Source organism: Epargyreus clarus, unplaced genomic scaffold, assembly GCF_041222505.1.
Source record: "Epargyreus clarus isolate Ecla_fem2 unplaced genomic scaffold, WU_Ecla_fem_2.2 ptg000027l, whole genome shotgun sequence".
Taxonomy (NCBI): Eukaryota; Metazoa; Arthropoda; class Insecta; order Lepidoptera; family Hesperiidae; genus Epargyreus; species Epargyreus clarus.
The window spans coordinates 7133432-7159039 of NW_027332234.1; the positions used below are offsets into that span (position 1 = coordinate 7133432).

Here is a 25608-nt window from a genome sequence, read left to right on the forward strand (position 1 = left end):
ATTTACAGAAAATTAAAAATAATAAATTAAACTATAAATATAAAATAAATTTGCTGTTAGTTAGTAAATTTATGTTGTGAACCGAAATGAAGCCACACTATATTAAAGCTATATAAAAAACTAACATTAGCAAATCTGCATTAAAGAAAAATAACTTTTCCGAATTTCTGAAAAATCAAGGTAATTGTTATCTAAACTTTTATTATTTCGTTAACTACGATGACGTATTTGTGGTAACTTTGAATATGATATGCAAATATGCAACTGTCATTACCTATATTTCTATTATTATTCATACAACCTGTACAGTACACAACCATTTTATAAGTGAGATCTAATTATTTACACTTTTATGAATATCTATTTACAGATTACTTCACTTAAAACAATTAAATAAAAACATAAATACGACGCGTGCGTTATGTAATATTTAGTGCGAGAGTAATAGAAGCTGTAATTTGGTCAAAGAAATCGTTTTTTTCCTATTAATTCAGAAGAGGGATAACCTCAAATAATAAACACTAACACCTATCTACTGAACCAAATTTACAACAATCATACGTATTTTTTTGTAATATCAAATTATATTAATTTAAACTAATCTAATTTAGACTTTATCACTCATAAGGTAAAGAACAATCATCTTAACGGTATAGCAACGTAGCAGGTAGATTTCGAACGCGGCGCGCGAACGCCACTGTCAACGCTATTTTATCACTAAATTATTCACATTTAACATGATACGAGTATATGTGGGTCCCTAGTAGGTGACAGGTTGACTGACATTTTATTTTAGTTGAAATTTACCTACCTAGTAGTAGTAGTACCTAGTAGATTACGTATCTAGAATTAACATAAAAATTTAAAAAAATACGTGTGGCACTCGGAGATTGCCGCGGTAAAGCTATTGCATTGCATTTTTTATCAACTTATGCAAATTGCAAGCGTGATATTTCAAAAAGTCATTAACCCGTCAACTGGGGTGTGCGCCCGGGGCGCACAGATCGCTACCAAAAAGTATTACCGCTGTGCCGGTCGGAGTGGGGGGTGTTAGGTTTTTTTCGTTACGGAATTTCTGGATTCGGTCTCCACGCTCAAGGCCCGCGATGGAAGCTATGCAATAGCTTAAAAACATCAACATTTAAATTCCTTAAACGTAAGTTAAGCAACGGTGGGTGCGGACGAAAATTGGAAAGGTGACCAAGGCAAGTGGCAAAAACATATTAAAATATCAGTCGTAATGTACATTAAAATTATTAAAACGTACGTAAAGCAATGGTAGGCTCGGTCGAAAGTCGGATGACAAAAATGTATTAAAATAACAGTTGTAATCAACATTCAAATTACTAAAACGTAAGTTAAGCAACGTTGGTCGAGGTCGGATGTTGGATGGGTGACCGCTAGTGACAAAAACATTAAAATAACAGTTGTAATCAACATTCAAATTACTAAAACGTAAGTTAAGCAACGTTGGTCGAGGTCGGATGTTGGATGGGTGACCGCTAGTGACAAAAACATTAAAATAACAGTTGTAATCAACATTCAAATTACTAAAACGTAAGTTAAGCAACGTTGGTCGAGGTCGGATGTTGGATGGGTGACCGCTAGTGACAAAAACATTAAAATAACAGTTGTAATCAACATTCAAATTACTAAAACGTAAGTTAAGCAACGTTGGTCGAGGTCGGATGTTGGATGGGTGACCGCTAGTGACAAAAACATTAAAATAACAGTTGTAATCAACATTCAAATTACTAAAACGTAAGTTAAGCAACGTTGGTCGAGGTCGGATGTTGGATGGGTGACCGCTTGTGACAAAAAACATTAATATAACAGTTGTAATCAACATTTAAATTACTAAAACGTAAGTTAAGCAATGGAGGGCACGGCCGACAGTAGGATGGGTGACCGCTAGTGGCATAAACATATTAAACATCAGTCTTAATCAACATTGTTGTTAAAAATAAAATTTAAAAAAAATGTGTATTACTGCCATCTGTTTTCAAGTTGACGAATTAAGGTGTTAGGAATTTTCGTTACGGAATTTCTCGATTCGGTCGCCGCACTCAAAGCCCGGAGATCCCGGAGTTCTCCAACAAGCGTTGAGGACGGCCACCGGGGGGGTTTTAGTGCGGTAAAAATCCCACACAACCCGGCGTCGCTCCCACGTCGTCGGGTACCTTGCGTTTCGTGCGTTTGTATGAAGATAGAATCCTGTATAGATATTTGTACCGTGGTTATACATTGCCATTTAAATTTTTTATTGTTTCTCTAAATTTGACTTTCTTTCTGTAATAGTCCTTAATTTCTCATTTCCTAAATACTTTTTCTTAATATTATTCATTCAGAGTATCTACTGTGATTGGTAATTGCAAATGAGTATGCAGTCCGCCTAATCCAAGTGGCTACTGCCATAGACATGTGTAACTAATCAAGATTAGATTCGTACCTGACGTTGACAACGTTGCGTTGCTACCCCAGACGACTAGGTTGAAACGCTTGTCCCGGGACTAGAATAGGGCTACTGTATCACCTGCTTGTCATAAAAGGCGACTAAAAGGGAGCTTTCGGGGTTGCGGGCGACAAGAGTGGGTGCAAAAACCGTCCAGCTAACAACCCCGGGTTGGACGGCGGTGTGTGTGGCCGCATAGTGTCGTAAAAGCCAGGTGTGCGGGAGGAGCGTAAACTGCTCCCCCCAGGGAAAAGCCCGATAGGGGTCGCGCTCGGAAGACTCCCGTTGTATTACATCGGAGATCCCGGAGTTCTCCAACAAGCGCTGAGGACGGCCACCCTGGGGTTTTAGTGCGGTAAAAATCCCACATAACCCGGCGTCGCTCCCACGTCGTCGGGTACCTTTTGAAGGTTTCCCCTCGTAAAAAGAAAAGTTTGAAACGCTTCGGATAAGTATGTGTCCCTTACTACACTACATTATTAGGCAGAAGTAGGTATTTTCTTAATAATATTGAGTCGACGAGCAGACGAGCATGCAGTCCTCCAGATGGTAAGTGGCTACTGCCGTCCATGGTAATTTGTAATCAATCCCAGATAGGATAGATATTCCTACCTCAGGTTGGCCACAAATGCGCCGCTACCCTTGAAGACTAAGCGTGAACGCCTTGGTAAAGTATGTCTTTCTTACCACACCCTTCGAATCAGAACACAGGAGCGCTTAACCCTACTGTTAATAGACAGAAATAGGTGTGGCGGTGGTGCTGGAGTCGAACCGCAAAGGGTGCTACCACCTTTAACACACATTTATACCATTTTTACATTTTGTGGTTTGTTGAAAGATGCAATGTAAATGGTTCCAACATCTGGAGGTGGTGGCTGACTTAATAAAAAATATTTTATAATATTCAGGAATAAATTATGTGTTTACTTAGGCAATACTTTGGTAGTTTACAGATGATATAATTAACCAAGCATTCATTTAATGATTTATCTTCTATTTCTATGAATAAATGAATTTAAATCTAAACTTTCAAACGTAAATTATCAGTTTATCATTATGAAGTATTGCTTAAATAACATGTAAATAACTGTAATGATTTGCTTTGTGAAATAAATAATTCTGTACGAGATACGATTAATCAAGACAGTTCTGAGTATTATTAAACTCAACAAGTAACGGGGTATAGAATAAAAATAAGTTGTTTAATAAATTATTAATTTATTTATTTAAATATATATAAGCAATATAACATTTAAACTGAGAATCATAATATACAAGTTATGTCCGTTAATTATTTCTCTCTCCTCTTAATGTTTAGTGACTTCATTGTAGTGAGGAGTGTAGTTAGGAACGTTGTATTTGTACACGAACTCCTCGCCCTCATGGTGAACCAAAACATCTTCGAAGAACATGTTAGGCTGCTTGAAGTAAGGCTCGTATACAGGGCGGTCGAACGGATAGCCCAAAGGCCTGTTGTCTACGAAGTAGTCCCTCACATATGTCACCTGTTTCTCAGGCGCCGGCTGGTATGGGTACACAATAACGAACAGCTGGTATGGGAAACCATCCTTGGTACCTCTTGGCAACATAAGCCTTCTGGGCATGAAGTCGTGCTTTTTAGACATGTCGATGGGGATCTTGCCTTGCTCAACATACTTCAGAACTTCAACTGTTGGCATTGAGTCCTCCTTGTAAACGAAGAAGTCAGTGGAATGACGATCGACCTTGTTTTGGCCAGGAGTCAGCTTGTGTACGAACCAGTCTAGTTCAACGAAGTACTTCCAGTTCTCCTCGAGGCTGATAGGGTAGCCATTGCTGTCGTATTTAGGACCCAAGAAGAACTTGAATACGGCTTCACATTCAATGTCGGACTTAACATCAACAGTCACAGTGAAAGGCCTGTGGTTAAGACGTGGTTGACGGACCTTGAAGAATGGGAAGTTGCTAGACTTGTATTGTTCTTCTCTGTAGTAAATACCGTTTGAAATATCGAAGTCGTAGTGTTCGAAGTAAGTCACCAGCTTTTCGACTTTAACGTCGTTGATCTTAACTCCAACGAAATGAAGAGTATCCTGAGTGTAAGGTGTAACATACTGTTTGTACTCATACAAGTATCCAAGAATCTTGTTGTACAGTTGGTAGAAGACTGGGTCACGCAGTGAGGTTTGGTAGAAGCTGAGTGCGGTGGGCATGAAGGTGTATCTGAGATATAAGAATTTATGATTAATTATAAGATTCTTACCTCCAGCAATATAGTACGAATATTCTATTTATTTTTAAATACTTACGTGTCAACTGGTTCGGGGGCAGCACCAAGAACGTGACGGGCAGTGACTTCGTAGGAGTGGTGGTACTTCTTGGGGTGGACCTTGTATAAGTCATAGTTCGCTTGCCAGTAGTCACCGACGAAGTTGATGGACTTGGAGTTATGTAGGTCAACTTCCTGGTTGTACTGAAAAATGAATATACGCAAATTAGTATTACATGTATAAGTGTCAAAGAGTAACATAACTTTAACTTATTTGATAATACTTACAGCCTTGAAGTGGCCCTTCTCGAGGTATTGGATGAAAGTCTTCTCATAAGTGTCCAGGAACTGTAATTCCATGATGTGCTTCTTGTATGGAATTTGGAAGTCATTTGGCCTCTGAGCGAAGGGGTATCGGTAAACCATAGGTGGGTAGTAACCAGTCTTGATCGGGTATCTCCAAGAGAATTCAGGGATTTCACCAACGCTATTGGAAAGACGTTCCAGGTAGTAGCGAGCCAAAAGTTGTTGGTAGAAGTAGTAGTACGCCTCTCCACGACGCTCCTTCATTACGGGGTATTCGTCGCCGTCCATCCAGAATGGGAAGTAAGCATGGAAGTAATAGTAGTAGGCGTTCAAACCAATGTCCTCCGTGAAGTATGAAAGTTTGTACTCTTCGTTGGGGTAAACAAGGGCGTCAGAGTAGTTGGAGTAGTATACGAAGTAGTTATCTTCCGTTACAATACCGAATTGTTTAGCTTGATCCTTGTCGAATATACCACCTTGCATTTGGCCACGGTATGCCCTGTGCCATACTTGTGCGTTGGCGAATAACTCTGGGTAAATTTCGTAAGGAGCTGGGAGGACAATACCCTGGGTGTCTGGACGATGAACGACGGCAATGTAGTACGCATACAGGAAAACACCTTCGTTGATGTGTACTCGGGCATACGCAGCTGTCTTGTAGAAGGTTTCAAAGTCCTTAGCATAGAAGAACAAGTGGAACAAGGCGATGGCTTCTTGCTTTTGCTTCTCGTAGAAGATGGAGAAAGGATAGTTCTTTGGCATGAAACCAAGCTTGTACAGAGTAAAGAACTCCTGGACTGCTTTCTGGTTCTGTAATGAAATGTGATTTGGTTAATTTGCTAACAAACAGATCTCCAAATTCGTTATTTAAGTTTATTTAGAACGCAGTATAACTTACAGTGTAGTTCTCAATGTGAGCTTCAATGTTGTACTCTGTGCCAATCTTGTAGTATTCCGCGTGCACGTTCACTTGAGTAGGGACGAAGAAGAGAGATAGAACTTTCTTCTGCTTCGTTACGAACTCAGGCTCAACTGTGAACAAAACGGTTTTTTAAAGATAGATCATTTTAATAGAAATTTTTGTTATTTAATAATTGAGGAAACAGTACACTAAATTTTATGGTGGTAAAGATTTTCCCAGGCACTTCGACTGCAGGGACACCACCGCCATTATGATTGCCTGTTAAGCGGTACTTTGCGGTTAAGAGCATGTCTTTTAGCATGAACAATGAGGCATTCCAACTTGTTTCTCAAGAGTAGCATCGCTACTATGGCCGAGTTGAGAACGCCAGTACGAAAAGATTATACACGTCAACCATGTGACCATCAGGTGGATTGTAAGTCATTTGCACTTTTTAATAAAAGACAATAAAAATGGTCTAAAGTTACTTACCAGGCTTCGTTTTGTGGGTGTACTCGGTGTGAGTGGGCACCGCCGCGGCGAGAGCCACCAGGCTCGCCAAAATCAAGACAGTCTTCATCGTGGCCAGACTAGACAGTAACTGTACCTTTTTGGACTCCCAACCCGACTATTTATACTATACCGTTGCACCTTATCACTTGAACATTTCTTAATAATATTATAAGATTTCTTTGTATCAGCGTGACCTTTCGTATCACGTTGTCTATAGGTTAATTAATCGAATCTGTTATCTCAGAGTCACCTTACTTAAAAATATTCCTATATCTTACGATCTGTTTCGAATCTTTTATATTTTCGGAATGTTTCTACGTATCAGTCTCTTATTTTTTCTTTCTAAGTTCCTTCATAATACTATTATTTTTTATGTTGATTACAATGTAATGAAATAAATAAGATAATGTGTGGTAAGGGAGACATACTTTTCCGAGGCGTTCCAGCTTAGTTCAAGGGCAGCGAAGCATCTTTGACCGACCTCAGGAAATAATTTAATCTGGGGTTAATTTAAAATGTACTGCATGCTCGTCTGCTACTCCTGTATTAAAAAAATCTCTATATTTTCTTTGAGCCCTTAAATTCCACAATAAACTTCACTTTACCCGTTTTTTATACGAAATTGCCGAAACACACACACGAACGAGCACACAGTCTAACCACGAAAGGTTCTCACTTTTCACAGTGGTACACATTGGTGCACATGATTGCATAGGATATAGGTATATCAACATCAACAGTTTCTATATGTTATGTTATGTAAACAACCACTTGGTATTTTTTTTTTTAAATTCCACCCAAAACGGAATAACATACCTAGATGTAAGGTTTTGTGTACATCCGCTATAAAGTTATACATGACTTTTGATTAGAAATAAAATTAATGTGTTCTATCGTGTTTGGAAATTCCACTTTCTAAAATGGGGGTTGGTGAACCTTTGTATTATTTATTATTTATTTTACAAATTTACGTCTAAGAAGAAGCGGATAAATGCTAGTAAGTTTATTAAATGCTGCCGTCCACCTCCTTGATTGAACCCAACATCATACAAAAAACCCTTTGAGAGCAACATAAATACTGATTTTAAGGATGTTACCCCTACTTACAAGAGGTATCCCGACTTAGTCATCGGGAGTAACGGGAATACCAAAACATATGTAGCTAAGCTCAATTCTGTTTGAAGTTTTTTAGACTTGTCGATAGACAGTGACCATCTATCACATATTTACATAATATAATTGAACCACTAAGATTTAAAGCAGTGATAACCTAGGGGTTGGAACTCGACATCTCAATCTAATGGTACGAGGTTTAATTATCTAATTACAAAATATGAGTCACTTTCTATTATCTAATTAAAAATATCTATGTAATTAGAAAAAAAAACCTTTGATATCACATTTGTGGTTAAAGATCATTTATTCTCAAAAGAATTGGTTACAATTCACTTAAATGAGAACTTAAGATTAAATACATTCATAAGTAATGAGCATGAGGGTAGACTGCAAAAATTATGTGGATTTTACTTATAAACAACACTGCGACGGCGGTATAGACGGAATCTGTTAACAAAAGGTAACGTAGCGATAGTGCCGGCTGGATGCGACTTCATGTTAAAGTTAGAAAGGTGAGCGTAGTCGTTTATTTTTGTTTGTTTTATTTTAATTTAATTTTAATTTTAATGCATTTTAATTTGTTATTTGTACAGAAGTGTTATTAAATGTTATGTTATGTTTATTTTAATGTATCATTATTATTATTTTATTTAAATTATTTCAGGTAAGTTAGGTTAGTGTTCAGGTAAGAGGTAAGTGTATTTTTTTTTTTTTATTTAGTTTATTGACGGTGGATGTTCATTGACACTTCTACATAATATTGTATATAGTTTTATTACATTTATGTGTTCTTTAATATATTTTATTTTATGTATTCGTTTTTATTTTTTTTATGTTATTGATTGTTTTTAGCTTTTTAAAATTGTATGATATTTGATTAGAAAATATTTATCAACTTCTTAAAGGGTGAAGGATAATGTGGTGAGGAAAATAACATGCATATGAGTTCTTTATACAATTAAATTCTCAAGTCTGAAGCCTGTTTTTCTTATAACGAGGGGGAACCCTTCAAATGGTACCCGGTGCCGCGGGAACAACACAGGATTACGTGGGATTCTTAGCTGCACTAAAACCCCCCGGTAGCTGATGCTCTGCGTAAAGGACTCCAAGACGTCCAAAGGAACGCAACCGTTGTCCTCTTAGCGCGTTGCCCCGTCGGTCTCCGCCCAAGTGAGCTTGACGCTCGCCACATCGTCTAGTGTACACGACGGTACGCAACCACACCTACTGCCTTCCTTCGCGGGGTCGCTGGTAAAGCGATTCCAGCCACTATTGCCGCTCGCAACCCCAGAATTGGAAAGTCTACCAATCCGCACTCATCTACTGGACTATGGACTGTGGACTATGGCCTAGAAAAGAGGTAGCAGTGTGTTGTCGACGGTATATATAGAACTAGCAGGTATTGTGTTAGTTTTATTATTTAAATCAGTATTCAATCTATTTGTACTATGCAACATAGCTTACGATTACATTTATTTTATCGTAGAAGCTTTCACTGTAATAATACAATGAGTTTGTACCGATGAGTTTATTAAACATCAAAGTTAATTGTGCTGTCTGAGTTGCAATTATGTCCCCCTGCTGGGCATGGATGTCTTTCCTCTATTGTTAGAGGCGTGGAACATTCTGCCCGTGAGGCCTCCGATAAGGTTTAACGACTGCTATCCAATGACAGCAACCGGGACCGATGACTCAACGTACCCTGGAAAGCACTGAAATACACAGGAAACGTAGCTACGTTTCCTAGCGGTCACCCATCCAACTCCCGACCGCGCCTGATGTCATTTAACTTTGTAAATGGGTTGGGACAAGCCTCTGGACCATGCGCACTATCACGTTGCTGTAATAATGTAATATAAATTGAATGTAACATTGTATAATGTATGTCACATTCAATTTTATAAATTAAATATTTATTAGTATATATCATTAAATAGGTTAGTAACGAAATAAATAACGCTTTTTATACTCATAAACCAAAACTGGTATTTTTCCAGTGTCGTTGATATAAAGACGAATACACGAGAAAGAAGAAAGAAAAGAAAAATCGTCATTTCGATATCTGGCCGGGGATCGAACCCGGAACCTATTGCGTATCAGACCGGTAAAATGACCGTTTCGCCACGCGCGTTGGCAATAGTTATCACACCGAACACTATCATACATTGAAACAAACTGTGCGAGTTAACTTTTAACGTTTACGATTAATGTCTATTTTGTACGTTTACGTTGTACGTTTTTCGTTGTACTTTTACGATTTACGTTTACGTTGAACAACCATCAATGTGCCCCTGCTAACCAGCAATCACCTCTTGAAGTAAGGACTTATAGTCGTCACAATTTAATAGGCTTATTTTGACATATGCCATCGCTAGGCACTAAGCAAGTGATATAAATCGATAACCAAAAAAAAAAAACGATTTTTACGACAAATCGATTACAACCCCACGTCGTATATATTGTAAAGTAAGAATATTTATTAAATATTTTTTCTAAATCATCTAAATATTTAATAAAAAGGAGAAAAGAAAATAAACTCTAGTGTAATTTAAAAATTTAATCATGTTATAAGATTAAATAAAGCATCGCTCGTAAACTGTATTTTTTTCGTTTTATCATACACTAAGAAACACAGTCTTGATTATTTTATTCTTTTTATAGTGAAAAAGGGATAAATAATTCATTATTGGTAATTCTAAGTTTCGATTATAACAAAGTTAATCGATTATGGTATCTTCCGAATGCTTTGAAGCCGCAAGCTCTAGCCTAGGTCTAGCCGTCACGTGGTCGTGGTCTAGCCGTCACGTGGTCGTAAACTGCCTACTACAAAGTTACTTTAAAAAATTAATGACATTAGGATGGCATGTGTCCAAAATAGGCCTATTAAATTGTGACAACTGGTTGTAGTACAATTGGTTGTAGTCCAAGAAGTTGGCTAAGCGTGGATTGCATCTGTTTAAAGAACTGAATCTTAAGCGTGTAGCTGCAATGAAAGAATAAGTGTTTTTTTTTTTTATAATAGTACCAGACGAGCGTGCAGTCCACCGATGGTAAGTGGCTACTGCCGTCCATGGAAATCTGTAAACAACCTCAGATAATATTCGATTTTGATCTGAGGTCAGCCACACCCCTCGCCGCTAACCCTGAGGACTAAGTCGGTATGCCTGGGGAAAGTATATTACGCTTGCCACACCTACAAAACAGAATACAGCAGGGTTTAACAATGTAGTTATTAGGCAGAAATAAGTGTAAGTGATGCGGTGGAGTCGCCGGTTTTAAATCAAAAATAATTCTACCACTTTTAAAATAATTTCTATTTTTTTTTACTTATATTTATAATGATAGACCGATACTACAGTGTCATTTGTAACGTTTATATTGTAAGGTCACATTTATTATTTATACGTTATTGCGTAAGTTTAACATTATAAAAATAAATAAAATTAAAATAAGTTTAAAACCTTTCACTCGAAAAATAATGCTGGCCACATATTGAAATTGGCTGTAACGCTGTATTCGTGATTTAAAAAAAAAACAAAAGTGGATTATGGCGAGAAACGGCAGATGTCAAGGACGATGTTTGTGGAGGTCATGGAATTAATTAAAAATAACTAGCTGGATTCAAGTCTGGATTGGAGATACCCCCAACAATATATATTTTTTATCATATAGGAGTAGCAGACGTGCATGCAGTCCACATGATGGTAAGGGGCTACCGCTATCCATGGACCCTGTATCTGTATCTGTAATTAACCCTAGATAGGATTAGATATTCCTACCTGGCAGTGTAGGGCGTAGTTAACTACAATTTGTAATCTGGTTACTAACTACGATTGAAAGTAGTTAACTACAATGTAATCATAACTACATGTAGTTAACTACTTTTAATCGTAGCATAACTTTAGTTAAGTAATCAAACTACATGATGTAATTATTAATTTGCTTGCTGCAATTTAGTAGTTATCACTACTGATTATTTGAATTCTGTGGACTTATATTTTGCAATGAAATAAAACATGGAATAAGAGTACAGCCTGTACACTGTACAACCACCCGAATTAAAACCCGAAGGTGTAGGTTCGATTCCCGCCTATGATCTGTTTGGTAGTAGAACTTAGCGCTGCACTCTCGCTCTAACAGGCTCTTAACTAACTACCTAGCAAACGACAAGTAGATACCTACATGAATGGCTCGCGCACGTGTATGGGATTTTTAAAGACCCAACATCATTTTAAATATGTATTTGTGAAAAGTAATAATGTAATCGTGATTACAACTACAATTAGTAGTTAGTAATCAAAATGTTTAACTACTTTTTACGATTACTTTTTGGAATATGTAGTTATAATTACTGATTACTATATGTAATCGTAGTTAGTAATCAGTAGTTAGATTTCATATTGCCCAACACTCCTGAGGTCAGCCACTGACGCGCCGCTACCCCTGACGACAAAGCTGGAACGCCTCGAAAAAGTACCCTTGCCACACCTTTCAAACCAGAACACAGCAGCGCTTAACACTGCTGTTAGGCAGAAATAGGTGTGGCGATGGTGCCATTGGAGTCAAACCACAAGAAACCTTTAGTTGTATAATTTTAGAAGGGAAGCGAATAATGAAAATGATTTTACTCCCTAAAAAAAATTGATAATTGAATTATTTCATTACGGTACCTCATTAGATTCCTAAGCCATTTTATTATTATATTACCAAAAATGAAATATCAAACACATCAACAATTCGTACATAGCGACAGACAATAACATCTAAAATTTCCAGTAGGAATTATTATTTTTTTATAGAGATAACCTCTTATCGTAACCAAGCACGGGGTATTGGGTTATCATGGTCAGTCATGGTCACGGCCAAACTTTCTGTTTATATATGTCTGGGTGACATTGAATATTATCGATATTTTATTTTTATATCACTGACATTTAATTATCAAATATGGTACTGGATGTCCGGAATGCTATCAATTTTATTCATATTTCATGACCTCAAAATGCATTTTGTCTATATTTTTGCCTGAACGCGAACAAAATTGTTATTCGAGCGTATTTATGTATGTACCTACTGTACATGGATGCATGTCTCAATCTTTTGCTTGCCCAATCACAATCGGCTTGACGGATTGAATGTCCCAGCGGACGCTTCCTAGGGAGCACCGCTAGCAACTTTTTTCCCCACTAAGAGGTCGCCATCCGACGAAGGTTGTGGAGTTCCCGAGGACTTAAGCCAACACCCACTGTGTTTAGTTCTTTTTTTTATAATATAGGAGTAGCAGACGAGCATACAGACCTCCTGATGGTAAGTGGCTACTGCTGCCCATGGACATCTGTTACCAATCCCAGATAGGATTAGTTATTCCTACCTGAGGTAGGCCACAGATGCGCTACCCCTGAGGACTAAACTGGAACGTCTCGGAAAAATCTGTCTCCCTTACCACACCCTTGAAAGCGGAACACAGCATTGCCGAATACTGCTGTTATAAGAAAGAAATAGGTGTGGCGGTGGTGCCGCCAGAGTCGAACTACAAAGGATTCTACCACATTCAAGGTTTAGGTTTAGTGGGTTAGACATTCCTTAAGGATGAGTCCCGGTCACCCGTCGGGGCGCTAGTGTAAGTGCATGAACATTAACTCCCTTTTCGTTATCAGGGTAGTCTTTTTATTGTCTGGGTGCAAAAAATGACAAATTGTAACACATCGGTGTCGATGAATTCGCATAAATTGTGGAAGTGGCACAGGCCACATTTCTTTCCTTTTCTATTTATTATCTTTACACGTTTTGTAAAGCCACAATCATTCCCATACAAGAATTTATCTCATTTACACACCGAAGTTATATCGCCATTTCCAATATTCATTTTTGAACAAGAGAGTTATAATAAAAACAAAAACCTGAATGCTTAAAAATATAGGCTACGTCCAATGCATCCTCATAAGTTAAATTCCCAAAAGTTATGTCGTGCAAAAGTATAACATATTTAACATGTCATGCATACATAGGTTACATACATACGTTCGAAAAATATTTCCCATCGCAGTGGGGTAATGAAGGTACAAATTTCGTATTTATTTCGTTGTGAATTCTACTTTCGAAATTATAAAACGATCTTTGAACTCATTGAAGGAAAAAGTTAAAACTGCGTATTCTCAGCAATGATATATTGTACTAGTTTATTATGTCTGTGATTCTCAGATAGTTTCGTTTTATCCTATTATGCAATATAATTTTTTTGAGTAGACTTGGATCGACAAATCGGACAATAGAAATAGGGGGAAGTGCTAAGAAGTAGGCTCATAAGCAGCTATAGCTTTGTGGTTAAGAAACTCTGGCTCTCATTCCGCCCAGATTCAAATACAAAGCACGCGCCTCTGAATTTTTAAGCGACTTCAAAAAGTCGTCAAAAGGTTATCAATTCGGCCGGGATCTTTTTTTTTATGAAATTACGACGAATACTCCGCCGTTAGTGGACCGATTTTAATAATTCTTTTTTTATTGTATAGAGACGAGCTGGAAGTTGGTACCATTTAAATATGGTTAGGATCCATCGATGGGTTCTGGAGAAAATGAGGGGAAGTCCTTCACCAATGTAAATATAACAGCCATAACTTCGTCGTCTATGAACATATTTTAATGCCTTTAATTTCGTGTGTGTACAATTGCTACAAGTTGGTCCCATTTAAATATGATGAGGATCAGAGTGGGTTCTGGAGACTAAATATGTAACTCCTCAGTCGATGGGTATAATTGAGTTTTGTTTGAAGATATTTGGTGTAGGTTCTAATGAAATTGCAAAACCAGTTTATCATTGACTATTTAAGGGTCTGATAATGTGGCTCGGAGACAAAATATGTAACTCCTCAACCGATGGGAATAATTGAGTTTTGTTTGAAGATATCAATGTTAACTCAGACCTTACCTTCATTCATGATCACGTTTTTACAATTTTATATTGCATTCATATAAATGTTAGTATGTCATCACTAAAAAGGGTGAAAAATTTTTTTAACAAAAATACAACCGACTTCTATGTCACTACAAAGTAAAAAATAATTCAAATAAATGTTGATTTAGTACATATTTCTGAAGTCGGCACTCATATTAGACACGCTGTTTACATCATTATCCAACGAATTATATTGAACAAAGTAAGTAATTATACATTACAAAGAAAACGTAATGGCATTTTCTTACACTTTATTAATATAGGTTTAAAATGGGTATTAACAATTTAAAAAACTTATAAACTACTAGCTGACCCGGCAAACGTTGTGTTGCCATATAAATAAAAAAATGTTAAGGGTGAGCAACCCTTATCACTTAGGGGTATGAAAAATAGATAGTAGCCGATTCTCAGACTTACTGAATATGCATATAAAATTTGGTGAAAATCGGTAAAGCTGTTTCGGAGAAGTACGGTAACTAACATTGTGACACGAGAATTTTATATAGGTATAAGATTTTTATGTGTATTTTTATTGCAGACTTGATTAATCGGCATGCTTCGTAAATATGTGCATCATAATAAATATTGAGGATTTTTCTTATTTGAAGAAATAAGTAGTCTTGAATTTCGATTCTAAAATCGAACTAAGTAGTATTTTTATAGCAGGTACTTATTATAATTCATTGTAAAATACACAATTTTACACGTCTTGTTATCTAACAAAATATGAAATGTCTTTAGAAATTCTCCTATAAGACCTATAAGATGTTTTATAATATAGAAGACCATTACGTTAGAAAATAAATTACCAATTGGTAAGTTTTAGTTCTAATACGACCAATGATAGAAAATATATTTTGTCAACGGCAGACACGTTTAATTATTATCATAGTTATCAAAACATAATATATTAATAAAATAAAACAAACATTTAACCTGATTTTATCAAATCAACTGAATAAACGAAGTTACTGTATTTCGACAAAATTACATTATTCAACAGCTTAAACTTGCGCCATCTATCGCTTGGCAGAGGAACCATTCAATAGTAGTAGTGTTGTAAGCTCCTTGTAATTTGGTTGCAGTATTACAGATGTCGCTGTAGGTCTCCATCAAAGATTATCGCTAGTTTTATATTAACTTTATTGAAAATTTAATTAATATATTCATACAACTATACTTATTATAAGACTGAAATAAGCTTCTCTAAACATACAAGAAACTATTGAACAAGCATGATAAATTTAGTTTGAAAATTACTTCATAGATGGCGCAACGTGTCTTAAATGAAAGACCATTTACTGAAACCCGTTTGTCTATGCGCCTTTAAACACAAAACTCTACGGTAAACCACTTTTGACTCACGTGAAGTTTTACTGTATCAAATAATATGAAATAAACAGAGCACAGAGCACACTATTATTATACACATAAACTACAACTACACTACAAATTTGCAGTCAGTTGAAGGTGTTCAACTCAGGTTCGAAATCAAGATTTTTAATTTTCAAGTAACACGAACTTATGGTATCCCTCTTATTTTTTATTTTTCGAAGATCATTTTAGGCGCTACTTTATTTTTAATGTAGGTACGTGCCTACATTAAATATAAAGTAGGTCCATGATTGAAGTTGGTAGAGCCCTTTGTGGTTCGATTCCGGTGGCACCACCGCCACACCTATTTCTGCGTCACGACAGCAGTGTTAAACAGCTTAGTCCTCACGTGAAGCGGCGCATTTGTGCCCGACCTCAGGTAGGAATACCTGATCCTATCTGGGATTGGTAACAGATGTCCATGGGCAGCAGTAGCCACTAATCATCAGGTGGATTGTATGCTCGTCTGCTCCTCCTATATTATAATAAAATGACATCCTTGCCTTATCATTTATCCCAGTAAAAACACCCTAATTACTAAATTGCATCCCTTATTTATGTATTTTCAATATTAATGACTAATGGTAACATTTTCTCCTGGTATGAAATGACAGTCTCCAGATTCAACATTCGTTCCTGTTGCCAACTCATTTTTTTTTTTTATAATATAAGAATAGCTGACGAGCATGCAGTGATGGTAAGTGGCTACTGCCGCCCATGGACATCTATAATCAACCCCATATAGGATCAGATATTCCTACCGGAGTTCGGCCACAGAAGCGCCGCAACCCCTGAGGACTAAGCTGGAACGCCTCGGAAAAGTCTGTCTCCCTTACCTAGCGCCTAACACTGCTGTTATTGGGTAGAAATAGGTGTGGCGGTGGCGCCGCCGGAGTCGAACCACAAAGGGTTCTGCCACCTTAAAAATACATTATTTATAAGTTGATTAGGTATATTATATTATGCGTTGTTACGATTGTTATGACGGTCTTCATACCTTTGAAGACTAAGATGCGGCACACGACGCTTTGTTACACATTTTAAATAATAATTACGCCACCGTAAAAGCTTCTATGCCTTTGGGTAGAAATAGGTGAAAGTAGTGATATCGCAAAAAAACAGAAATCGTTGCGCCTTAAATAAACATACTTGTAAATTACGTTTATCCGTGTTTATTTTTATTAATATTTGCAATAATGCATTTTGCTAACTTAAAAATGAACCATAAAGTAAGTAGGTATATATAAGTAAGAGACATACATACATAAATACAAACATACATAATTAACGCACTTTAATAATAAGTATACCTATTGGATTTGGAGACAGCTCTTCTTTAATAATAAGGTAAAACTTTCTTTATAATCGTGACAGTCAATATGAAAACTACTTAAAATCAGGTGATGAAATGTATCCTGAAGATATTTTTCTTGGACAAAGGAGTATCAGATGTGCATGCAATCCACCTGATGGTATGTGGCTACTCCCGCCCATGGACATCTGAAATTAACCCCAGATAGGTTTAGATTCCTATCTGAGGTCGGCCACAGATACGCCTGAGGACTAAGCTGGAACGAATGTATTTATTTCCTTTACCAGCTTTTTCGTTAAACTAACGTAAATAACTACAATCATGTATCTAAATACATAATAACTATATGTAAATAACCGCCTTCTTAAGCGGTAATCAAATAAGTACAATAAGCTTTACAATCGACCTTTTACTATGTTCTACTAAAAATATTTTAATTAGGTATGCAAAGCAACTTAAATATAATCCTTACGTTTCCATAATAAGGTATAATATTATTATGTGAATTGTGAAATTCAACCCATACCATTAAAAATAGTCTTAAATTATTAAGGTAAAATTTAGACATTTCAAGAAAAAAAAACAGATTTATCATGAAATATATTTATTTATTAAATATCATATAATAACATATATCATATAATAATATATAGTAGAGTAACTTTACAGGTGTATCGACGTGAGATCTATGTAGCTGATTGATGTGTGGTTGTTCACAAACTATTTAACATTTGGTTTTGCAAACAGACACAAGGCAATGAATAAAAACTGTGATCAGGTACTAACTAAAGTTTGATATACAATACAGACAATACATAACTGTTTTAAATGATCGTGGAAGATAAATCACTTAGAATATATAGTATAATAATGAAATTACAACAAAATTAAAATTTTGTCGTCAAAAGTTTCCCTTTTTTTCGTTATATGGAATGGTTATTTAAAGAATAGTTATTACAAATGTGAAATAAGCTGCGAGCTTTATTAGTTAATCTACTGTTGTAATGCGAAGGAAAGATTGCTGTATATATTATATTCTATACGTAAGTTAAATATGAAATACTACGTAATATATGGCACATAACAACAATGAAATAGATACAATGCTAACATACATATTCTTGGATAGACTACATAACACTTAGAATAGCAATATCTGGTAACACTTTTAAGCAGTCAGGGTCACTAGCCTATTAATGGAAGGGGTTGTACATCTCAGGAATAGGCTTGTGGTAAATGGTGACATCCTGGAAGTGGATGTTGTCGAGTTTGTCCACCTGCCATTGGTAAAGGGGTCTGTCGAGTGGGAAGTCAAGTGGATAGTTGGTCATACGACGAGCGCCGGTGCCAAGGCCGAAGGTGTTCTCTGGGTTAGCACCAGTACCATAGGGACCCTCAGGAGCAACATACTCGTGGATATAAGACATCAATACGAAGGGCATACCACCAACACGACCTACAAATAAAATTTGTAATTAGACACCAATCGAAAAACATATTTTTAGAACTTCCCTTACCAGATTTAAATTAGAGATCTATATCAATTCTTAACATACCCTTAGGAAGCATAAGATGACGAGGATATCCAAGCATGGTTTCAGATCTATCCCAAACGAACTCTCCATGTCCGTGGTACGCATCGAAAGCTTTTTGGTATACTTTGACAGCTGGGGTCCATTTGTCAATCATGAACTCATTCTCGTTGGATTCACGCTTGATTACGCACTCTCCTGCTGACACTGAAATTAGTATTACACATTTATTCATCACATTATTCGGCTAATATTCAATTATCAGAATTATTGTATGTGTTCCTTACATTCATAGACAAATTCGTCTAACTGGAAGAAGTTATCCGTGTTCAAGTGAAGAGGAATTTCAACGCCATTGCTGTCGTACTTAGGGGCCAAGAAGTACCTAACAACAACGGTCTTAGCAACGTTGCTCTTGACGTGCATACGGATATTGAAAGGCTTGTGGTTTAGCACTGGTTGTTGTACTAAAACTCTGACGTCGTCAGTCACGGTCTTTGCTGCGAAAGATGACAAATAAGGTAAGTCGTAGACAAATTCGATAATACTAATAAATCAATTAAGAGTAACAAACATTTGCTTACTTTCTTCTAAAGTCAAATGAAGGTGATTTGTAACGTTGACATAAACGTTCTCGAAGTAAGTGACCAGCTTGTCAACCTCAACCTTTTCAATTTTTACAGAAGGCAACGCTAATTCCTCGTGTTTGTAACTGGGAAGGTAAGATGCCCACAACTTGAAGAGTTTCATCACATGTTTACATATCATGTAGAAAGCGGGATCACGGAGGGTGCTCTGGTAATGTTCCAGAACTGAAGGTACTACGAGCGGAACTTGCCTGTAAAATAAAAAAAAATGAAACATACACAACAGTAAGATATGGCATTATTTTTGAGAATTTACTATAAGTACCCGTTTATGTAGCGTTGAGATGGTCCTAAGGAATTTCCTAGTACAGTTTTCCACAGTCCAATGAAGTCAGGGTAATATTGTGGGTTCGGAGAGTCAACATTGGCATCGATTAACAACCCAAGGATATCTATAGACTCAGGAGTACGGATGTTGATAAATTTACCTGATTTCTGAAAACAAAAATACTTATAAGTAAGTCGTTCCTTAATATAAAAAATATATGGTTACAAAATAATGATATTCCATATATAATTTAATGCTAATTTGTACAATACCAATATTTAAATAGTTGAATCAATAATTTGTTCCACACATAGAGAAATACAATTATTTAATTATTCAATGGATAATATAAAGTGTTTCACATGAAAATAAATTAAATACTTACGTCAATTATGTAACCTAAGTCAATAGCATTACGAATACGACGCTCGACATCTTTAATCTTGGTCATATAATCGATGAAAATGGGCTGACGCAGGCTGAAGTGATTTGGTCTGCTCGGGAACGGTATTCCATTGTGGTACACTAAGCCACCTCTGTATCCTTGCTGGACTAGATCATAATCAAGTTCAGGGATCTCACCGAGACCATTAGACAGTCTATCCATGTAATAATGACTCAAGATTTGCTTGTGAAGGTACCACCAGTTTTCTCCACGTTTATACTTAGCAAGTGGGCCCGTAGCACCATTGAGCCAGAAGGGGTAAGTGAGGTGGAAGTTGTAGTAAGCAGTGTTTAGATGGAAGTCGTGGGTGAAGTATGAGACAGGGAATTCTTTGTTGTAGTAAGGCCAGACAGTTTCATTCCACTTGATGACAATGTTATCTTCCCAAACGTAAGTGTTTGGGTAGTGTTCTAACATACGTGGTCCGTGAGTGTTAAGTCTTTGCGCTGTGTTCATAATTTCACCATTGAAGAAGAACGAGGGGAAGACCTCGTAAATAGGTGGGATGACAATTCCTTGCGTTTCAGGGTGGAAGAGAGTAACGATAGCTAACACGTAGACAAAAAGACCCTCGTTGACACGGTTCCTCAAATATACAACGGTTTTGTATAACGTATCATAGTCCTTAATAGAATATAACACTTTGAAAAGGGTCACAGCTTCAAATTGCTGTTCTGGCTGGAATAGCGCGAAAGGAACTCCTCGCGGTAAAAGCCGACCACGTAACATCAGGTCCAAGTAAGTCTTGACAGCCTCCAAGTTCTGTAATAAATTCATAATTCATTACTATTCATTATTGTTTGTACTTCCATACTGATATATGAAGTACTGATTTTTCTGACGTCTTGATAGACACGGAAAGATACCCATACTTGGCAATTACCACACTCTATTGTAGTAAATTGGATAAGTAACGATAGAAAAGTAATAGATATGTGATAAATGTCACTAAATGTAAACGTCATCAACCCATTATTGTCCCAATATTGTGCACGGGCTCCTCTCAGAATAAGATGGGTTAGGCCATAGTCCAGCGTGCTGGCCAAGTGCGGGCCAAGCGCGTACTTCATATACCTTGAGATTTTTTTTCACATAAAAATCTCTCAGGTATGCAGGTTTCCTCACGATGTTTTCCTTCACCGTTTTAAGCAAGTTATAATTAATTTCTTATACGCACATAACTTTGAAAAATCAGTAGTGCGTGCCTAGGATTTGAACCTCGAACCCCTCGTTCGAGAGGCCGAGTTTTTGAACCATTAGGCTCTCATTGCATTTAAAACACAGATAACAAAACTAAGAACAAATTTAAAACGTACATTGCAGTGATCGTAAATCTTGTCGAGGCTCCATGTTTCCGAGATTTGTTTGTATTCAGGCTCATGAGTTGGCTCGTGGATGTGGTAGTAGAGACCAAGAATGTCCATCTGCTTCTTAAGGAACACCTTGTCCGCTGTAAAATAATGTGAATTATTAAAGTGAACATATTGTCATTATTATATACAATTAAAGAAGTAGCAGACGAGCCCGCCTGTGTTAAGTGGCTGCTGCCCATGGACATCTGCAATCAAACCCAGGCAAGTAGATTCCCACCTGAGGTGGGCTACACTACTTCTGGGGTATAAGCTAGAATGCCTCGGAAAAGTACGTTTCCCTTACCACACCCTTCAAACCTAACACAGAAACGCTTAACACCGGTGTTATTAGGTAGAAAGAAGTGTAACGCTTCTAAGGTCGAAGCAAGGATTTTAATCCTTTTTAGGCGCTGATAACAAATGTATACCTCTAGCGGTGGCCGAGTGTCAACTCCCAGGCAAGGCGAGTGTCAAATCCCTCCTCAGATTTACATTATTATTCATAATTATATATCTTATATATATATAATTCTCAAGTCACAATGTTAGTTACCGTATTCCTCCGAAACGGCTTTACCGATTTTCACCAAAATATGCAAATTCAGTAGGTCTGTGTATCGGCTACTATCAATTTTTCATACCCCTAAGTGATAAGGTTTGTTCACCCTTAACATTTTTTTATTTATATGACAACACAACGTTTGCCGGGTCAGCTTGTAATTATGTATGATGATGACATACATAATTAATATTAATATATAATTACGTAAAACTGCTATACATATATATACTCAAAAAAAACTAGTTTAAAGCAATAGATAAATGAAACTTACCAACTATTGTGCGGGGAACATATTTGATGGGGTCTGCGAACCCGCCCACGGCGAGTAGGGCCAGGGCTACCAACACCACCCGAGTCATGGTCACTAGTAGCCATATGTTGTGAATAACGCTCTATTTATACCTGAATTTAGGGCCAAAACAATCAATAAGTTATCTTAGGTCAGCGAAAGGCACACAACTATTGTGATAATTTCTTTATTTTTTTATTAATTAATGAATTCTAGATGTATTAAGTACATAATTGGATAGGGTTTAAAGATAACGCATTTAAACATGTAGGTTAACAAACAAAACAAACGCTTTCTACACTCACAGCCCCACACTAGGATTCCCTGTGTCGTGGGTGCCATGGACACACATAGACAAATACACAAACACCCAGACCCAGAAACAGAAATCTAAAATCATCATTCAGATATCTGTCTGGCCGGGGATCGAACCCGGGATCCTTTGCGCGTCAGACCGGTATGGTGACCGCTCCGCCACGCGGGTCGTCGGTTAAGTTTATAATGTCCCTGTAGCACTACCATGAGTTTACAAAAGTATTACTCGCTAGCGACTGCGTAAAATAAATGTATGAAAAATTGTACAGCGCCTCTGGTGGTTACTCGTAGAACTAAATTCCGTAGTGTGAGCCACTCGTAACGTAAAAAACCTATCGAAATCAAATCGCTAGCGAATGTCATTATGATCTATTGCCATACAAATTCGGTCCCATGAGTCATTAATTTGACAGACGTTGTCAAGAAATACCGTAACGATAGTAGTTATGTTATTCACTAGCAAAATGACAATAGTTTTCTATTTACAATTTCTATAGTGGCGTTTCTATGCCAACTCATGGTAGTGCTACTGTAGTACCGGGACCAGAATAGTAGGGCTACGGTATCCTCTGCCTGTCGTAAGAGGCGACTAAAAGGGGCTTCCGGGGTTGCGGGCGGCAAGAGTGGGAGCTCAAACCGTCCAGCAAGTTACCCCGAGAAGGACAGCGATTTGTGTGGTCGCATATAGCTGTACCTAGTACCTACATAGACCTCGACCAACGTTGCTTAACTTACGTTTTAGTAATTTGAATGTTGATTACAACTGCTATTTTAATGTTTTTGTCACTAGCGGTCACTCATCCAACATCCGACCTCGACCAACGTTGCTTTACTTACGTTTTAGTAATTTGAATGTTGATTACAACCGTTATTTTAATGTTTTTGTCACTACCGGTCACCCATCCAACATCCGACCTCGACCAACGTTGCTTAACTTACGTTTTAGTAATTTGAATGTTGATTACAACTGTTATTTTAATGTTTTTGTCACTACCGGTCACCCATCCAACATCCGACCTCGACCAACGTTGCTTAACTTACGTTTTAGTAATTTGAATGTTGATTACAACTGTTATTTTAATATATTTTTGTCACTAGCGGTCACCCATCCGACTTTCGACCGAGCCCACCATTGCTTAACGTACGTTTTAATAATTTTAATGTACATTACGACTGATAGGTTAATATGTTTTTGCCACTGGCGGTCACCCATCCAATTTTCGTCCGCACCCACCGTTGCTTAACTTACGTTTAAGGAATTTAATTTTTTTGAAATATCACGCTTGCAATTTGCATAAGTTGATAAAAAATACTATGCAATAGCTTTACCGCGGCAGTCTCCGAGTGCCACAAGTATTTTTTTTATAATAGTTTTTTTATAATATAGGAATAGCAGAAGGGCATGCATTCCACCTGATGGTAAGTGGGTACTGCCGCCCATGGACATCCGTAATCAACCCGAGATAGGATTAGATATACCTACCTGAGGTCGGATAGAGATACGCCACTACCCCTGAGGACTAAGGTTGAATGCCTCGGAAAAGTATGTCTCCCTTTCCCCTACCACACCCTTTAAACCCGAACACAGCAGCGCTTAACACTGCTGTTATAAGCCAGAAATAGATGTGACGGTGGTGTCGCCGGAGTCGAACCACAAAGGGTTCTACCACCTTTAAACATTTCACATAGGTACCATTGAGATTTTTTAAGATTCTCTCGGGTATGCAGGTTAAACGAGTGATAATTATTTTCTAAGACGCAAATAACTTTGAAAAGTCAGAAACTTGCCTGTGATATGAACCTCGGACCCATCGATCGAATTCAACCACTAGGCTATCACTATTTACACTACTCGTATTATTTTATTATACTATACAAACAAGACGGTATCGATATCACAATATAATATGCGTACATGATTATTATTATTCTATAAAAATCAACTGTAAATGGATACAACCATTACATACACAATATTTTATGTACCTTACACAAATAAGCTCCTCCTCCGTAACGAAACACCTTGTGAAGTAGCAGTATATTAGAAGGTAGTAGAAAATAAATGTGTAAATATCTACTTTGAATATGTTTGACTAATTTTTGCCCGCGGCTTCGCCCGCGTTTAAAAGAAAATAATATAAAATACTAACATACATAAAACTGAAAATTCGTACCTTCATTGGAATTATAGTGGCGCCATCTGGCGAAACTTGGTCGTACCAACTCTGGAACCTTCGCGGGCTCATGGACAACAACTTTGCTAAAGATCATCACTTGATCAAATACATAGTTTACGAATCAATCCTTCCTAATATCGATTAAAATAATCGATTTTTTTGGTCCAAAATTTGGATGTTAGTTCGCCATCCCTAGTTCCCGTGGGATTTCCGGGATAAAACCTATCCTATGTCCTTTCTCGGGTCGCAGACTACCTTTGTACAAAATTTCATTAAAATCGGTTTAAGTGGTTTAGGCGTGAAGAAGAGACAACCAGACAGACAGACAGACAGAGTTACTATCGGATTTATAATATTAAAGTAAGGATTTGAGTTATTGACTTGGTTGTATAGTATAATATAATATGTAAAGGCAGTAGAACCTTTCAGGGATCGACTCCAGGGGTACCCTCGCCATACTTAAAGCGGTAGTGTTCAAAGCTCCTGTATTCTGATCAAAATTCTTTCTTAATTTTGAATTACTAAAGTCAATCGTAATTTTTAGAGTTCCGTACTCAAAGGGTAAAAACGGAACCCTGTTACGAAGACTCCATTGTCTGTCCGTCTGGTATAGGGCTCTACCTCTTGAAACGTAATATAGACACATGAAATTTTTATAGAGGATGCATAACGGTGGCCGCTTTAACAACAAGTACTAAAAATAAAATAAAGTCAATATCTATAATGATAGATACAATGTCAGAAAATAGTTATAGATGGCATATCTATCGGTAGTGGTAGACTTGACTAGATGCGTTGTTTTATACAACTAAGTATTGTTGGAAATAATAAAATGAATAAAATAAGA

General features: G+C 37.1%; 1 protein-coding gene across 1 annotated transcript; it reads right to left on the minus strand.

The window, feature by feature from the left end:
- Nucleotides 1-3650: 3650 nt before the first annotated feature.
- Nucleotides 3651-22410, minus strand: LOC140754081 (uncharacterized). The gene is made up of 13 exons (XM_073088994.1): nucleotides 22252-22410; nucleotides 21383-21516; nucleotides 20007-20828; nucleotides 19619-19788; nucleotides 19291-19544; nucleotides 18994-19206; nucleotides 18731-18913; nucleotides 18371-18630; nucleotides 6400-6535; nucleotides 5905-6038; nucleotides 4989-5816; nucleotides 4741-4904; nucleotides 3651-4654 (listed from the first exon to the last, which is right to left on the minus strand). Exons 1-13 carry the CDS (start codon nucleotides 22337-22339, stop codon nucleotides 3760-3762), a joined length of 4281 nt encoding a protein of 1426 aa, XP_072945095.1. The 5' UTR covers nucleotides 22340-22410; the 3' UTR covers nucleotides 3651-3759.
- Between the last annotated feature and the right edge of the window lie 3198 nt (nucleotides 22411-25608).